The sequence below is a fragment of the Egretta garzetta genome, unplaced genomic scaffold, assembly GCF_000687185.1.
Source record: "Egretta garzetta isolate BGI_Z169 unplaced genomic scaffold, ASM68718v1 scaffold70, whole genome shotgun sequence".
Taxonomy (NCBI): domain Eukaryota; kingdom Metazoa; phylum Chordata; class Aves; order Pelecaniformes; family Ardeidae; genus Egretta; species Egretta garzetta.
The window spans coordinates 922,306-941,518 of NW_009258539.1; the positions used below are offsets into that span (position 1 = coordinate 922,306).

The following is a 19,213-nucleotide window of genomic DNA, read 5'->3' on the forward strand; positions in this document are numbered from 1 at the left end:
TGGGCCAGCTCCTTCAGCACTCTCGGGTGGATCCCATCTGGCCCCATAGACTTGTGGATGTCCAGGTGGCATAGCAGGTTGAAGACTGCTTCCTCCTGGATTATGTGGGGTTTATTCCACTCACCATCCCTGTCTTCCAGCTAGGGAGGCTGGGTACACTGGGGATAACTCGTCGGGCCATTAAGACTGAGGCAAAGAAGGCGTTAAGTATCTCAGCCTTTTCCTCATCCTTAGTGGCAATATTCCCCCTTGCATCCACTAGAGGATGGAGGTTCTCCCTGGCTCACTTTTTGCTGTTAACATGTTTATAAAAACTTTTCTTCCTATCTCTTACAACAGTGGCCAGATTGAGTTCTAGCTGGGCTTTTGCCTTTCTAATTTCCTCTCTGCATGACCTGACAAGATCCCTGTACTCTGCAATCAACAACAATCAACAATGATGTTACATTCAGAAGGATAATGGTTGGACTTGATGATCTTAAAGGTCTTTTCCAACCTAAACAATTCTATGATTCTATAAGTTACAGATAAGATGGTGGCTCATAAGATAATAATGGAATTTTTTTTAGGAAATCTTTAGTCACCTGCTTGCAGCCAAACATCTGCTTGGTTTTATGTTGTATTCAGAACTGGAACAGTATCTGTAGGCACTTGGGATTTTAATTACCTCTTGAGCAACACGTGGAGATGAAATTTAATTCAGTCTGGTAAAAGCATGTGATAAAGGATTGAGTAGATGATGATGCCTGTCTTTTTTTCAAGTGAGAACAATGAAATATATGTGCCATCTCTGCCTCTTCTCCTCCCTCCCCTTTCTTCTTTACTTGTCTTAACCATGACGTATTTTGACATTTGGGTCACAGTCCAAATGGACTTCAGAATCCGTCATCTCTTTTCTGCCCTGTGGCTTTGTTGAATCGATATGGTATGTATTCATCTGTCTCTTTATACCTAGTTTTCTTCTTTCTTAATAGGTCTACTGTTAAACAAGTCCCTGCTGTTTTTAAAATAGGACTTTGTTCTGCTCTTAGCCCCAAGACCCCTTAGTCATACAAAACCTTGTTCTGTGAATTCTGTTCATTTGTTTTCCTGTTTGGAGATTTTATTTTCCACATTCTATTTCTCCTTCCTCTGCTGCTGATGCTCAATCTGTGAGCAATTGTTTCACTCATGCAATGTTACGCAAAGAAACGAGGTAAATGGCAGCATATATTTTCTTCCTCACAGTTCTACTTCCCTTCAAAATATAAAAAAGCCCACAAAAAATTAATAAAGTGGCCAAAATAAACTATTTTGAACACAATTTTTACCTGTAAATAAAGCAGAACTACTCTGTAGTTGTAGATGACATTATAAAATTCAGTAATTTCCAAACTCTGAGCATTTCTTCTGATTTCACAGATGACCAGAAGATGGAAAGTCTAGCATAAATCTGAGTAACCTGTTAAATGCTTCACATGAAAGAATGTCCATCTTGCTGCTCATATTCTTGAATGTTACTGATTCGTGTTATGAATGTAACAGGGCACATATGAAAGTAGTGCATTTTAAATTTATTCCTAGTAAGGAATTTATTTTTAAATTTATTCCTATGGTAAGCATTCTCAAACCAAGAAACTATATTTATATTTTCCCATAAATAAATATGTAGGTCATCTTGAACAATGAACAATTGTATGGAAAGACAATAGAAAAGTAAAATGTCTACTTCAGAGTACAGACTGGTATTTTCCTCTCTTCTCAAATTATCATAAAGGCTGTTCATTCAGGATTCTGCTATTTTTCTAGAACACTAGTGGTAAGTTAAAAGAAAAAAAGTTTAAGGACGATTAAGTAACAGAAATACCAAATACTTTCAACGAAGAAGAAAGAAAATTAATTTGCTGTGGTTTGGGTTTTTTTTCCATTTCTATACTAGCAGAAGGATTGATTTGTGATCAGAAAAAGTAGAAGTGTTGTGTGGTTAAAAACAAAATCTTTCAAGCTTTGAGAGATGTCACAGTGGTTTCTGCTCTTTATTCACAACTGTTTCTGCTTTTCTCCCTCTTCTCTAGAACAGAGATGCAAGCTAATCGTGCTGGTTAAAATTTATGCCAGTGTCACTTCATATATTGTGATTTTTTAAAAAAGTCACTATTAGAGAAGTAAACTGTAAGAAATTTAAACATAAGAAAAAAAAACTTCTTTACTTATGAGTGTGATCAGATACTGGTACAGGTTTCCTAAAGAAGTAGAGTCTACATTCTTGGAGATGTTCAAAACCCAACTGGATGTTGTCCTGGGCAACCTGCTTTAGTTGACTTTGTTTTGAGCAGAGGAATGAGACTAGAGACCTCCAGGTTTTAATAGTTATGTAGTGTGGTCAAAGAGCCTCTCTTCTGAATTTGGAGATAACTTCTCAGTGATTTTAGCTATTTAGGATGAAAATCTTGGTGTAGTCTGCATATGTGTATTAAAGGAACTTATTACCTACAGTCCTTCAGATTATGATCAAGGAGTTCTTTTATTAATAGGTCTAATCAAGAAAACCTATTAAGTTTTGTGTGTTTATATTTTGAGATCTATGCGAGTTTTTTAACTTAGTTTCACACTTAAGTTCTGAAGGAGAATAATTAAATATCATCTTGTCAGTGTTCTTTATAAAGATCAAAGAATTTATTAGAAATTTCAGATGTGTATGTGTTTCCAAACGCTGTGTTCTAATTGTTTTCAAATTTTTGTATTCAGCAGCTAATACACTACCTTATCTTCCACAGACCTGAAGAGGGAGGCCAGTATTTGTCACATGCTGAAGCATCCTCATATTGTTGAACTGTTGGAGACATACAGCTCAGATGGAATGCTTTATATGGTCTTTGAGTTGTAAGTTTCTCTCTTTGATTTTCCTTTCTTTGTTGTCATTTGCTAAATAAAATCCTAAAAGTGTGTCTGCTTCCACCTGTTTCTTTTGTAGCTCAGAAGTCTTGCATGCTATGAAAATTTATTTCTGGCAAGTACAGGTTGTCCCAAATATAATAAAGCTGTCACACTGGCTAAGTGGCTAATATCCGGCTGATTCCTTACAGCATGCTTTCTAAGGGCAGACATGCTGTTCATTGATGGCTGCCATGTCCCTAATAGGCGAACATGAGAACGAGTTCAAAATCTGCTGATAGTTGTCATCTTTGGGTAACTGTCGGTATTCTATTCCAGTTGTGAAGTTTTGTTTGTTTTTTTTCCAGACTATTGTTTCTTTAGCACTGCTTTTCCTTTACTAGATAAGAAAGTAAACCTTATTTGAGTATTTAAGTATTCTTGTAAACCTGTTCACATCATGTGATAAGAGGCATTTGTCCAAAATATATATTTTGGAAGCTTGAACGTAAGCATTTAGTTACCATTGGCATATGGAAGGATGAACAAAACATGACTTTTCAGCAGTGTACAGGTATTTTTAATCAATGAGAAACAAAAAGGGGGGGGCAGTCCCTAAATCACCACATTCCTTCTTTGAGGGAAAATTATTAGTCCTTCTTGAGTTAGGCTTTAGCTAATTGGGAAGGACAAAAACAGATGTGCAGAGTGCTAATTTGTGCATCTTCTGTATTCGATCCTCCTTCTCATCTCTGTACCTACCAGCTCTTCTTTTTGTGTTCCCCATATATGCATTCCTAGTGTGTCTGGGCATATGTGTTTATACCTCTTTTAATTTCTCTGATCTTCCTGCATATGTTTTCTGATGCATTTGGCCTGCTTACATTGGAGCAAGCCACATCATGCTAGTGTGTTAGATCAAATTGGCATGTCCACTACAGCCAAATAGTTGATTTGAGATATGCACTTCAAAAATAATTCTCACGTTAGTTTTACCATTTAAATAGAGAAAAATGTAGGTGGTAACACCAAAAAAAAATAGATGTAAAGCTGAAAATTGTTGCTTGAAAGTTTTCTGCTTTCTATTTTTAGGTGAGTTTACAAACTTATGTTTGTATGAAATAATTGGTTTATGCTTTCTTTTCTGTAATTCTTTATTCAATAATTACTTTGGTTTTTATTCTGTAAATCCCAAAGTGTGGACCAAGGGGCTTTAATTATCCTATTATGAAATAATTATGTACACCTTGGGGAGACATACTGTGATAATTAACAAGATTTTGAAATGGAAAAAGGTTTTGCTTCTATTTTTACCAAGCCAGTAGCTCAGAAATATGAGGCAAAAGCAGTAATTATTTTTTAATGACAAGCCTATTATCATTTATGTTTGTGTACATAAAAAGTAAGTTTGAACAATTAGGATTACTACATAAATATTATACCTGACTTCAGTCCACATGAACAAAGGAAATATGAGGCTAAATTATTTGAAGGACAATAATTCTTTACCATTTCATATGTCCTTGTCTCCCTTGTACGCTGCAAGACATCACTCTTTTGTAACAAACAGTGATAAAAAAATGAGACAGTGGGAACACCTGTGCTCAAAATGTAGTGGGGAAAATAGAAGAGTTGTGGGCGTGATGTGTTATGCTGGGGGGGATGCTTTGGTAAAGTGATTCAACAGATGACTGATGTTTGTTGTGGAGTAAGACTGCATTGCCTGAGTTTGATTGGATTAGTGGCATACTATATAATTGTGACCATAATAAGAAACTTGCAGTTAGTAGAAAAGCATCTATATATTTGTAGGTAACTTATTTTCCCTCATGCTGCTTTCTGTTCATTATGCTATTATTTTATAACAAACTTAACTGCTTTGCAACTAAGTTCTGTTTATGGTGATAAAATGTATTTTATTAAGGTCTAGTTATTCTGAAATGACAGGAGAGGAAGACAACACAGATCTGCAGAGGAGATACAAGATGAGTTGGTGATGGGCTGTTTGTGGACTGGCAGATTCTTTACATGAAAATTAATTCAGGTCCAGCACATGAAATGCACGCAGTAACCAAACCTAAACTTTGTCCCATCAGTTGCACATAAATGATACATAGGTTCACTACTGATTCATAAGCTGTGAGCTGCGTGGAGCAGCTGCTGAAATGACCCTGAATATCTTGCCAAATCTATTGTTATGAAAAAGTACAAGTTAAATAAGCAAATGCAGCATATATCTGATAACAAGAGATTGTACCACTCAGGAAAAAGTACAACCTGTGCCCAATTTTGAAAACTTTCATTACAATAAACATTAAAAAAAAAATCAAGTCACACTCCATAGAAGCTCTGAGGAACATGAATAGTAGCAATGAAGTTTAACACCAAAATTAAGCTATGTTTTTAACCACTATTTATGCACGAATTCAAGCACTCTTTATAGTGGGGCCATAGTGTCATGTTAGCAGTAGGCTGCCATCAGCCATTAGGTACTGTTGTAATAAACTGACCGGAAGCAGTTGGCCATAATAGATGAAGTACATGTGTAAGTAAGAAGCAGATTCTGTCCCAGAAAGTCTTATTCTTAAAGTAAAATTATTATTTTAAAAGTATTTAGATGTTATTACACCATAAGTGAGAGAGTATGTGCCTATGCCAAGTGATTTTTCTCCCCCAGAACCCCAGTTGCTCCCCAGAAGGGCAATGGACTCTTCCCCCTGATGGAAGAGATCCATTGGAGGCTTTAGAGAGACCTTGCATCTGAGATAGGCCCAGCACTACACTTCACCATACAGTCACAGTTTTCTTTCCTGTTCTGTGGTATCATTTGCTGACAGCTGTATATCAAGTGATCCATCACTGGTCTCGAGTTAACTGTGACCTTTTACCTAATACAAGCATATCGTCAATAGAAGTACATCAAACAGATATATTTTACAGTGTCAAAAGAGATGAAAGCAATTTTTTTAAGTCTGTGCCTTGCAAAGAACAAAATAGTACACAAAATTCTCCTGCTACTTAAAATTTCTTTTAAGAAATGGGATGCAATCTGGTTTCTTTTGTATTTGTTTAATAACATGCAGTTCTAGACAATGCTGTCCCTGTCACATGATGTTTGCTTGGTAGTTTATCCATGTGGGGGGAAAGAAACACTGGTTTTACATAGAATGCTGTTTTCTGTTTGGTATGTAACCATCACTTTTGCTTTTATATTCTGTTGCTTATTACATTTGTTTTCTAATGACCATTGGTCTTTATCAATGAAAATACTTTGAAAAGGGTCAGCTACTTGCAATATTTCTAAAACAAAGCAAATATTCCATTTGAAGTATCTGAAAACCACATTTTAGACTTAGAGTACATTATACGCAGTTTATCCTCAGTATAATAAAAATATGTGGACTGAGAGTACTTACCTTTCATGCTGCAACGCTCAGGTGTATGAGTAATGAGTGAATTGCAGATACCTTAATATATGGTCATTTAAAGAATATTGTCTCACCACTAAACATAGGCAGTTTGCTGCTCTTAGTGCATTCTGAGAGAGATTTATCTCTGGGGACATTAGAAGAACTGACCTTATTTAGATTTACCGGTTAGGCTCTCTCTATATAGTTATGTAAATATAACTTTGCCATTTAATCTAGCTAACCTGTAAAAATGGTTTAGTTTTAACATCTCAAATTCATAGAACCAGTACTTTAAAATGGTTGCAGTTACTTAGGTTTACGTTAAGCATAAGCTGATGAGCATTTAAATGACTACATTCAATTGCACAGCTTTGTTGAAGTGTTAAGAAAAAAGAAGGGAAAAACATGAATGCTATCTATTTATTCTTCTGTGTTACAATACTGTGAAATAGCACAGCTTCTTGGTTTATGAAGTGAAAACTTTTTTTCATTATTTTACTTAATCATGTTAGGATTCCAGTAATGCTTTTATTTTTAAATGCAGTCTCGCCTGTAGTCCTTCATCTTTTATATGCCTTTACTGTACTTCTGTTCTTTCATACTTGCATAATGGAGTATCTAGGATAAAATAAGTCTTCAGTGTTAAGTTTTAAAAGTAAAATGAAAAGAAACAAAAATCTGTATTTCTCACACCAAAACAGGTTGCTGCAATTACTGAAAGAAAATAATTTCAGATACTTCTATGTTTAACGTTTGGGCCAGACTTTCAAAATATCCAATGAAAGGAAAAACTTGCAAATTCATTTTGAAAAGCTTACAGTACACTTAGAGAAGTCATTAAATTAGAGATTCCGTCTGTCCTAACTTCAGATGCTTAAAAATTACACTCCCAATCTGAGGCATCTCTGTACATGCTGTTTTTTTCCGTGGACTGAAAGGGAGCCTAAAGTGACTAACTAATAATTTTAAATGCTTTAAGGCAACCAAACACCACCAATTCTGTTATCAAATTCTTTGACATAAAGACAGATTTTTTTTGACTTGATAAAACTCATGTTTACGTTATATTTGTAGTAGGGATTTTTTTGTTCTTTTTTCAATGTGTTAAGCATATTCAGTAAATCATAGCCTCATTACTTCTGGACACAAAGTTTAGGCAATTATCTGCTCTGGATATGGTGTTTCTCTTTTGCCCCCGACAGCCTGTGGACTATTGACTGATTACAGTCAAAGGAAACGATAGAGAATTTAAACATGTTTGAGGAAAGAGATAGCAGATTTTCATTTTACATTTGCTTAGTATTTGTTGATTTCATTCATTTGATGGACAGGAATTAATAGGAAATCAGACTTTAGTTTTAATGCTTGAAGAGCAATCTTTGGGGGTTTCCTGTTGACAAGGCCAGACTTAGAAATCAGGATTTTTACCTTGGATGAAATTTTGGCTTTTTTATTATAAGTAGCAAAATTTGGCAGAGCAACTGAGAATTCAGAGCTTTGAGAGACCGATGCATTGAAATTTCAGCATTTATTTTAACTTTAATTATCATAGGCTATTAAGTTGCATTATTTTAGCAAAGCTTCAGAAGACCCACTTTTAAGCAAAATGAACTGGTGGAAGTCAATATAAAATCTTAATGCATATACTTGTATTTTCAATAATTTGCATAAATATGAACTAATTCACAGCATTGCTATAAAGTGAGTATTTTTGTATGGCCTCATGATACTGGCTGACATATAGAGATTTTAACATTAAATTGGAGTATGGATTAAGGATTACAGGTTAGGTACAGTACTACTTTTGTTTTACATCCAAACCCAGTGCTTTTTAAGGATGCATATGTTCGTTCTATTGTGCTATTTAATAATCAGGTTGGGCCATCACTATGAAAACACTAGTAGAAAATCGTTTCCAAGCATACCTATTTAGAATTACTTACTCCTCCTAAGATCATCTTCTACACTGTGATTTAGGAATCAAGTATTACTCAGTGAAGTTTGTCCATTGTTTGTGACCAAATGGAATGAGTCAGTTTATGAAAAGCTCTGAAATTTATCACTTGGCTGCCAGCAAAGTTGTAAAAATGTCTAAAGTACTGAAAAGCCTCTAAACAGATGCTGAAAAGGTAAACCCAGGAACGTAATTTAATTATCTAGAATAAGCTAAACCCTGGATGCATGGGCAATATATAGGAAATAAGAGTTTCTGTACTTTTTGGTCTTAATTTTCAGAGGTTACTACATAGGTCTTCAGGGAAAGATAAATACTGTATTTTTTTTAAGTTAATTTTTGGCAGTTTATTTGTAGTAAGTGAAGATGGCAAATATATAAAAACTGTCCAACTGAAGGAAGAAAAGCCATTGTGCACAGACCTTTAACATACACGGTACAAAACTTGGTTACAAGCAACATTTGTGAGTCTTTCCTTTCTTTTTTTTAATTCCCTAAGGCAGTGCTTATCAAACCTTCTGATTCTTCACCAATAAACTAAGTTGTTGGCCACATCTTATTAGGTCGTTTGCAAATTCAAGGCTGTCATACCCCAGTATTAAAATTTAGATCTCTTCTGGAGTATACTGTCTATTATTCGGAGTGACTGTTAGCCTTAGAACATATTTCTCCATTGAATATGACTCAGGATTAAACTTTTTGGGCAGGTTGTAACTTATCAGCTTTGTGCAGAATAGTAGAAAGATTTTTCAAGGTGCATAGCAGCACTGATGAGAGCTAAAAAACATTTATCCAAAGGACTCAGATCCAGGCACAGTTCTCCTAAAAATAAGGAAAAATCAATAGTAGAATATGGGAAATTGGGGGACATATTTCGTACTGATACCCAGAATGATTCAGACATGGTGGTAGTGTCTGTTAACTCCCTGTTCAGAGTTGCTTTAGCTGAGACTTTCACTGTAAATACCATAAACCATCCCAGTCAGTTTATGTAGCTTCCGTGAGTGCCCTCCACTGGTATCAGATGATTCTCTCCCAGATGATGAGCGTGCTGTAATTTTACCAACTTTTTTTGCATCATCCACTTACATCTTGTAAGTATATATCTCTGTGTATTTAAGTGGATTTTAACTTACCTTAATTTTTTTTATTTTTTCAGTTTTCACATGCCTAACAGTGATGGCTCTTACAAAACCTTGAGACTTCTTGAATTTTCGTTTCATCAGTATCTCAAAGCTTTAATGCTCTTGCATCACATAAATCTTTCAGTTTCTGCAATGTCATCTTTTAAATGGTTGTGATATTGCTGAGCTTTTAGTCTGTTAGTGCTCTGAATTTTCTGGGGTTCCTTATAACTGAGGCTGGCTCTTGCTTTTGCAGCCTTAGCTAGATAAAAGTCTCATAAGATTTTCAGGCAAAATTCAGCATCGCTGGGATGATACAAGCCCTATTTATATATGAAGAAAAATCTACTCTTAAAATAATATTTTGCCTTGAAAAGGTAGTCAGTTGAAGTCAGAGACTGAAATATACCTGCCATGTATATGTGTTTTTCAGGTCAACAGAGTTCATCTTAATGGAATAAAAATTTCAAACGTTACTGCTCATAGTCTGTAGCCATTTTTTATATCAACACAATTTAATTGGAAAATATTTAAAAAAAAATTCAAATTGCCACTTAACTGTTAAAAAATTTAAATGAAAAATGCTGGTATGTGTAAGTGGGAGGCAGAAATACAAGTTAAAGACCATTCTGATTATAAACACCTTGTTCAATAGAGAGGTTAGTGTAAAGAAATGACACTTGGCTCAGTGTCTCAGCATCTACTGATACTGCTAAAAATCTTGAGTGGCTCTGGATCTTTACTCATCTGTAGTTTATAACAAGTCAGAGTGAAATTAGTCTTCTGAAGGGTTCTACTGCTTCATGAGAATGACACCTCCTAATTCTTGGTAGTTAATCATACATTTTGTATGTTCTACAGTGCTTGGTGTTGCTCAGGTTTCAGTTTTGTTTCCCATCTAGCTGAAATTTATTGTTGGGAGAAAGCATTGCAAGGGAGATTGGCGTGAGGGTTCTCTTCCAGTGAGCTAGCTAAATCCAGATTTATGCTGTTCTTGTTGAACCTGACCCCATTGCCACTACACAGTACTACGTATAGTGCAGCACAGTTTATTCTCTGCGTGATGCTTAGCTATGTATGCAGACCAGCTGTATGAAATTGAGCAAGGCAGAAAAAACACTGGGAAAAAAAAATACAGAGGAATATATTGATACAGTGATGAGCAGTCATGGTTTGGCAATACGGGTTTCCAATTTGTGGGGCTTCTTAAATCCAAAGATGGTACCAGGTGCTGAAATAACTGGTCAGGAAACTTTTTTCCACCTACTTAGATGAATGTGTATTTCTTTTGGTCACCAGTCTCTTATAGTTGCCAGTGCTCTATCCACACAATAGTGTACTTTGCATGGGGATACCTTTTGGATTTATTTGGGCATTAAAACTTTGGCACATTGCTTGTGACTCCCTAGGCAGAAGTTTTGCATTGCAAATATGTAACAAAGCAAAAGTGGTTGTATGCTGACATTCTGGCAAGCTTACCAAAAGGGCCTTGATAATGTTGGCTTTCTAGATACCTTGAAAATTCTGCTTTTTGTCCGTCCCCACCACCACCCTTGAGTCTTTGGTGGAGAGGAAAAAGAAAAGGTGTGAAGGCTGAAAATGACATGTTACAATCAGTATTTTTGAAAGTGTTTTGTTAAGAATGAATTATGTTATTTTTATTGTTCCTGTTAACTCTTGTTACTCTCTCCTTGCCCCATCAAGCAAAGAAGATTTTTAGATATAAATCTGCCTTAGGTTACTTACAGGAAAAAAGAAAAAGAGAGCAGTTATGCCACACCAAGCTGCTTTGGTTTTAGAGAAATGGTAATCTAATTTTAGCATAACGTCTACTAGTATATGTGCTTCTAAAAGTGTTATACTACTTATTGTGGGAAGTTAGGTTATCAGAAAGACTACAGACAATTAGGGAGAAAAGGAACAAAGTATCAAGTATGAGAGCTAGTGATACAGTATGTGTGCTGTCACTGTTTTCAGGTGCCTTTGGTGGCCCTTAATTATCCTTATGAGAATGCTAACTGGAAAGACTATACTACATTTCTAGAATATTTTTTTTAAGTTTTCATTTTAAATGTAGTTTGAGTAAGATTTTTGTATAACTACAGTCTTTGTTATAAAGTTACTCTTGTAATGCTTTTAAGAACACACCTAATGTAATATCATGCATTAATTGTTAACTTGCAGAGCCTTCTTGTACAGACATTGACTTTCTGCTGTCTTGCACACCTTGTTCAGTGAGCAGTTTAAGCAAAAGAAGAAACGTTTGGTTTTGCTAATGTTTTGAGAGAACTGTTATATGACCTGGGGGCCATGAAATGGTTAACCTGTGGCAAGCCATATTCTATTAGATTACTTATTAAATGCTCTTTTAGTTAGTAATGCATTGTACATGTATCCAGAGTATTTTATCTAAGATTTATATAAGTGGAGTAAACAGATTTTTAGAGCATTTTGATGTAATTGATTGTAGTTATCTGTCTTAAGCATTTTCTCTTCTTTTTACCTGCAGTATGGATGGAGCAGATCTGTGTTTTGAAATTGTGAAGAGAGCAGATGCTGGATTTGTGTACAGCGAGGCTGTAGCCAGGTATATATTATAATTTTAAGTAATCCCACAGGATAAATTGAAAAGAATGGAATATACTGTTCTACAATCTGGTAGCTAAAAGTTGGAATATTATAAATAACCCTGTTTCCACAGTTTGAATGTTTATTTCAATCATTAGCATAATAAAAGTAGAATTTTGGAGCACTTTGACATTTACTAATTGTATATTTGGATGGAATTATTGAATAAAATAGTATTTGACATCCAATACTTAATTCCCTGTCTTTGCCTTTTATGGGGGTCTCAAACAATGGCATTAGGTGACTTGCCTGACAGGTGTTTTATTGCTAGATGGAGTGTCTTTTTTCTTTTTGATATATCACTTTATTTATGGTCACCTCAACTTTTCACTTATGAGGTAAACTAAAATCAAAGAGTCTATGTATTTGCAGAAGGACCACAAAACCCAATGTCCTAGTGGCATGATAATTGAGCTCAAAGCCCATAAGATTGTTTGATTCTTTGTTCTATCCCTTCCTAGATAAATCAGGAATTCACTTTTTTTCTTTGTGTGTTTTGTTATAAAAAAACCCTGACTTCTTTGTCATATGAAGCAGAATTATTGAACATTTGAAACCTTTACAAAATGGAAAATGCAGATTTTTCTTTTCTAATTTTCCTTGGCTTCAATCAGAATAATCCTCAAGCTTTAGATTTTATTATTCATTATTATAAACTCTGTATATCTGAGGTTAAGTTGGTTGATTAGTTTTATACAATTTGACTCTTAAAATTTAGTTTGTTATAAGTTTATAGTAATTTTTCCTGCAGGTTTGTCATGTGTGATATCTTTGTTTTTTCAGTCATTACATGAGACAGATATTGGAAGCTCTACGTTACTGTCATGATAATAATATAATTCACAGGGATGTGAAGGTAAGGGGTTTAATTCTTTTTTTTCTTCACCACAATAATACAAACTACTGAATTTTGATTCCTATCATTTAGAGGAAGGGGAAAGCTGTAGAAAAGGAAGCTATATTTGCTGAGTGAATGTTTACTCTTACTGTGTCATGTAAGATAAAGCCCTTCTCTGATTCCATCAATATAGAATGTTTAGGAGGTCTTTATTCACAGATTACATATGCGTTTGATTGCAAGTTACTTTGAAAGTCAGTTTAATTTCTAGTTTTTGAATATTCATATGAAATCTGTTTGGATTTTTTTTGTTAGGAAAATGTGTATATAAATTAATTGCATGAATTAAACTGGAACTGGTAGATTAATGGCATCGTTTTGACAGCATAATGACAGTCTTCATCCACACTAAGATTTCAGAGAGATGCGCATGCTTAAATGCTACAATATTGGTAGTATTAGCTACTTTTTGCAAGCAGTCTTAAACATTTATGATTATGAAAACTTCTCAAATGCAAACAAGTTTGGGAGGAGAAATACGGTGTTTAAGAACTGTGTATGTACATACTCTTTTTGATCTAGTGAATTTTGTACTATTTCTATGGATATTTATGGAACTAGTTTATCCCAAAGTACTGTAATGTAAGTATTTGGGAGGTTTAACCTAAGTGGGCTTGACTCTTCGACTTGAACAAACTTATTCTTTGATAATATTGTTGTCCAAGATAGTAACTCGCACTTGTCTTCTATAAGAGTTTGCTTTTACCCAAAGTGACTCAATCACAATAGGAATTAATTTAAATTCTGATGAGTTCTGATGGTGCCGTTTGAGAAGTGATCCTTGGGTTTTAGTGAATAGAGAAGATGAGAGAAAGGGTAAGCTGCGCTTCAAACTCCTACAGGTGATCTGTGGAGGAAGAGAGTATGGACTGGTCATTTCCATTTAAGGAGTCATTTGGTCTTGCATACACAGGCATTGCAGACCTTTCCCAATCTCTTTTCCCTTTCCTTCTAAAATCAAAAAATTAATCCATGAAATAGGTGATTTTTTTTTTTAAGTTTGTTATTTTAAAAGTCATTTCTTACAGCAAATTCTAAGATGGCTTCTTAATTGCTGGTAGAATGTCTTATCTTGTTCTGTCCTGAAGGTTCTAGGTTCTTCTAATTGTTCATTTTTGGTACTACATGAGAATTTCAGAATTAACATCATCTTTATGTTGCTGTGTCTTCCTGAAAGCTGCATGTGTTTTTGTCAGACCATGTTCTTGAACAAAAACAAATTTCAGTTTCAAGGGCCTCTGAGGGAGGCCCATTTTACTGAGTTTATGTAAAATGGGAATTTATTTTGCAGTTTATCCAGACTCTGAAAACTTTAAAATCACTGGTTTTATTAAATACCATCTTTAGAAATAAACCTGTTCAATTACATGAGTGAGTAGGAATTTTTAATGTATCAGTCTAAGGTAGTATAAACCAACAGACAGTGTTTCATCTTGGCAAAAGCAGTGCAGAAATACAACTGTAGGGTTTGGGTGTAGAACATATTAAGCTAACTGCAGTATCCCAGCTCTAGATGTCACTGTAGACATTGTTTTGAAAGGAAGTAGACTAAATGACCGATTTCCAAATTCTCTGAATGTATGACAGTGAATTAATAAAAATCTGTAAGGCTGATATAGTCATACTACATTTTTTCCCTCTTAAGCTTTCTGTGAATGTTATTTTGAACTGCAAAATGTTTGATTATTACCTGATGCACAGGAAAAATTGCACCTTACAGTCCCTGTAAGAATTGGGTGTCTTTTAGCCACTTTTTGTGCTCCCTTAGCTCTCGACTGATTAGAAAGAGTTAGACAGGAATACTTCTGTTTGCCGTAGTCTGGTGCCAGAAACTTCAACCTGACTTGTGTAAGTGACAAGATCTAGCAAAGCTTGTGGAGCACTACAACTGCAGCCTGTGATAAACTGTACGCTCCAGATTCACCTCCGAAGACAGAATCAAAACATGAAAACTTTCACAAGATGGCCTGCAGTTGTCTTAATTTCCTTCACTGCTCTGTGAGACCAGATGTTTCTTCAGCCTCTGTATGTCATATGACCACCTTCAACATTGCATAAAAGCTTTAAAATTAGTGATAATTACACCTTTACTTCACCTTCAATTAATGTGATCCTGCATTCATTCACTGCTTGGGAGTTGGGTTGTATGATAAGGAAAGTCAAAAATGCTAATGCAGGAAGGTGGAAAACTCAAGACAGCTATGCATCAGAAATGTGAATATCAAGAACTTTTTCCCTTACCACAGCATTTATTCCTATTCTGCCAACCTAGTGATATAGGACTCAGCCATTCCTTTTATTCTTTTGGAACCTTGCTGTGTCAGAAATACCCAGAACATGGCTACTCAAAGTAGCAACATTGAAATGGGGTATTTTCCATAAAACCCTTGCTAGAGTTAGAGTACCAGTTGTCACTGAAGTCAGCCACATTCTCTTGAACTGTCAGTATTAGACAATAATGAAAGTATTTTGTTAACCTAGTCATTAAAAAATGACAAGTGGGAGAGGACCTTTAAAACAGGACAAAGAAATAGGAGGAAAATGGCTTACCTCTTTCTTCCAAATCTCTACTTCACTATATTCTGTCCTGCAAAATAGTATTTTCTCTTACTTCACCTTTAGGAATAAGAAACTAACAAATTGGGTTAATTCTACATTAAAGTGGTTTTTCTCTTAACATAAATACAACTGAAGATAGTTCCCTTGTATATGACAACACATTTATTACAGGCAATAATGCATACCTTGAGATTTAATGGAATTAAAAACAAGTAACCAAAATGTGCTCTGTAGCTGTAATCTTTCTTCAAGAAAGGAAAATCAATAGCATGCCTCTACAACTCTTAACTGCGAAGGATACCACTGATCACTGAACTTCCTTCAGTTCTGTGCTGTAGAATTATTTTAATAATTATGATTTTAAAAGCTGAAAGAGGTGGTTTTGTTATAAATACGTGAACTCAAATATTTCCAATCCATATGGGGGTTAATGTAGTGTAGAGTACCTAAAGCAGCAGTGTGCATTTAGTGCAGTCACATTTAGTCAGCATTCAATATTTTGAGTTGTTACAGTCTCGGCGTGTGGGAAAAGTTGTTTTATCTTGTCATGACAGTTTCACTGAGGTACCTGTTAGTGAGAAGCTAGACTAACATTGATTCTGGTAGAAGACTCTTGTGCTAGTTACTGAAAGTAGAATGTGATTCAGCTCAAGAAATAGGCTGTTTAAGCATTGCATAAGTTATGAAGCAGGACGGTGTTCTATAAAAAGTGCATTTCTTCAGTGTTTATTGCAGATTTTTTCACCTGTTCATGTTTGCAATAACTTCAATGGAATGTTTTTTTATCAGTAAAACATCAAGAGGTTTTACAATCTTCATTTAGCCTATATTACGATGCATATGCAGCATTTTATATAGTTGCCAAAACGTTGTTGTAGAAATACCTCTTAATATAACTGATACAAGAGTAATTTAATCGCATCAAGAGCTTTAGTTGCTGGGGTTTTATCCTTAGTTCACTCCCAATAGTCCAGCTTTGTTCTATGATTTCCATATAGTTTGAGTGCTTGTATATGTTTCTGTGATCACTAAAATGATCAGCATGCAACTGGAGTCAGGGCAAGCTTGTTGGATAAATGTAGACATCCAAAATTTTTATTATAGGTTTATCTCAGTAGGTATGAATGCTTGTTTCCAGCACGTGGAATCTTAAGCCTATGCTACCATCAAAAACTCTGTGTTAAGAAACACATCCACAGGCAGGCACTCTGCTGAGATATCCTAACAACTTGTCCTGGTTTAACCCGGCATGCAGCTGTACACCACACAGCTGCTCACTCACTCCCCCCACCACCTGCCCAGTGGGATGGGGGAGCGGATCAGGGAAAAAAAAAAAGTAAAACCCATGGGTTGAGATAAAGACAGTTTAATAAAACAGCAGAAGAAAATAACAATAATAATGGTAATAGAATATAGAGAATCTACAAAACAAGGGATGCACAGTGCAATTGCTCACCGCCAGCTGACTGGTGCCCATCCCATCCCAAGCAGTGATCACTCTTCCCCCCCCCTCAGCCAGCTCCCCCTGAGCATGACATCCTATGGTTTGGAATATCCCTTTGGCCAGTTGGGGTCAGCTGTCCTGGCTGTGCCCCCTCCCAGCTTCTTGTGCACCTGGCAGAGCAGGGGAAGCTGAGAAGTCCTTGACTGGTGTAAGCCCTGCTCAGCAACAGCTAAACCATCAGTGAGTTATCAACGTTCTTCTAGTAGTAAATCCAAAACACAGCACTGTGCCAGCTACTAGGAAGAAAATTAACTCTGTCCCAGCCAAAATCAGGAAACAACTGCATTCCCTATAAAATGTATTTAAGGAAGGAGGCAAGTAGTGGGTTCTCAGTTTGGGCCTGTGCAAATTATAAGAAAACATTGGTAGTAAACAGCTTTGCTCACCCAGACTTACAGCTACTGATCTAAAACCAGTCATCACAGCAGCACTGTGCTGTATGGAGGTCTTAAATTGCTCAGTTCAGTCCTGCTGTAGGTACTTGGCCCTAAGTCGTGTTGCACAGTCGAACACCCACCCGCACAGACCAGCTTCCCATGCTCGAGGACTGTGTGCACAGAGCAGCTTTCCTACAGCACTTTGTAGAATTACACCCTGCAGCTGCCCACTTAAGGTTTTTCCATAAGTCATATGCTAAACATCGCATGGGAATCCTGTGAAATAAGTAATTGCTAAATCCTATTATCACAGGTAGCATCATATGTTACCTATGACTTTGTGTCTTTTCCACTAGCATTTTTATTTAACTTCTGCAGAGCACGAAGCAGCTGTGGGATGATACAAATTCTTGGGATCCCTACTAGAGAAGACATAATATTTTGTGTCTACTGGCACTTGGGTCGGTTTAGTGTACCTGTCATGGAACTCAGTAGTAGGGTTGATAAAACAGAATTGCTCACTACATTTTGTTGTGAAGTTTTGGGTGAGTGATACGATTTCTCAGAATATGTAGGATGTTACAGCACTTTTTACATTCAGTAAACTCCTCTTGATCTCAGATGCAGAGAAGATTGTACGAGGGAAAAAGCCATTATGGAATCTTAAGTGTCTTCTACAGAAATTATTAAAAATCATTGAAATCCCTACTTAAGTCATCATGATATAATTTCTACAGCAAAAAAAAGAAATAAAACCAAATCCAACCACAAAACCTCCCATTTTACACTTCTCTCATGCTGTTAATGATCATTAAATGTTTATCATTCAATATATTTTGTATACCAGTAAATAATAAGCATGCCTTCCTAATTAAACCATAGAATTTACTTCACAAGATTAGACTGTGGAAGTTCCAGTGATTTGTTTTTCTGGGTTCGGGTTTTTTTTTTTTTTTAGTCCTAAGTAATACCAGAGGTTAGAAATAACTGGGTGTATGCATTTCATCCTTCTTTTCTTCACTTAATGTTATTGTACATTCAGATATGTTGCGATTTAGTAGATATTTTGTGCTTTATGCACTCTTCTATAAATGGTCCGGATTTAAACATTGTTGTGAAGGGGGTACCTTCTGCAGCAGCATGAGTTAACCCACCTTTGAAGTAGAATAAGTATGTAGCACCTTTGGGCAAATACGGTATCCGGAGGACACAAAGGCTGTGTGCCAATAAGGAAGCCACTGCCTCAGCTGTTGAATGTGACTACCATGGATAAGACTGCAAGAACAATGATTCCTGACCAAGCTATACAGAGCACGTATAAAACCCATTCTTCTTAAACACAAAGTAAAATCCTAGGCCACCTGAGTTTCTCTTCATCTGTGGATATTTCACCCCTGCGGGTTACCCGTCACCATCAAAACTTTCTCTTCAGAGTCACCCTGTTGCAGACGTAATTTCAGTAACACTGTGGCCATGATAGGAAATGTCAGAGCAGGGTGATAAATGAGTTAAATCTTAAATCTAAGATTTCTGCTATTTTAGTACAAAGCTGCAGTAAAGCTTTTCCTGTAAAGGCTAGAATTAAAAAAGTGCATCATTTCTTAACACAGTTTTTTACTCTGAAAAAGTCAGTTACTATAGCAAAAGCCTAATGTATTGGACGTAGCTAAAGTAGATAACAGCATTTTTCAGTAATTTTGAAATAAGATGTCATCAAGAATTTTTCTTTATGCTCTAAAGAGTTTTAGTATCTCATGATGCATTCCCCATTAAAAAAAGGAATCAACCTTCTACCCAAATACTTCTGAACAAAAAATACTTGCTAATCTTGAATGTGGTTTATAGCTCTCTGCGCCTGCTTCCTCAAGCATTTGATACGTGGTTCAGCGGCTGTTCCAGCGAAAAC

At 35.8% G+C, this 19,213-nt stretch overlaps 1 protein-coding gene across 1 annotated transcript in view; it reads left to right on the forward strand.

Annotated features, from left to right (window-relative positions):
- Nucleotides 1–19,213, forward strand: part of CASK (calcium/calmodulin dependent serine protein kinase) — a 245,040-nt gene that overhangs the window by 116,323 nt on the left and 109,504 nt on the right. The window contains exons 3-5 of the mRNA XM_009646334.2: nt 2,757–2,862; nt 11,851–11,928; nt 12,753–12,825. Coding sequence (XP_009644629.2) covers nt 2,757–2,862; nt 11,851–11,928; nt 12,753–12,825 — 257 coding nt within the window. The remainder of the gene's footprint in view (nt 1–2,756; nt 2,863–11,850; nt 11,929–12,752; nt 12,826–19,213) is intronic.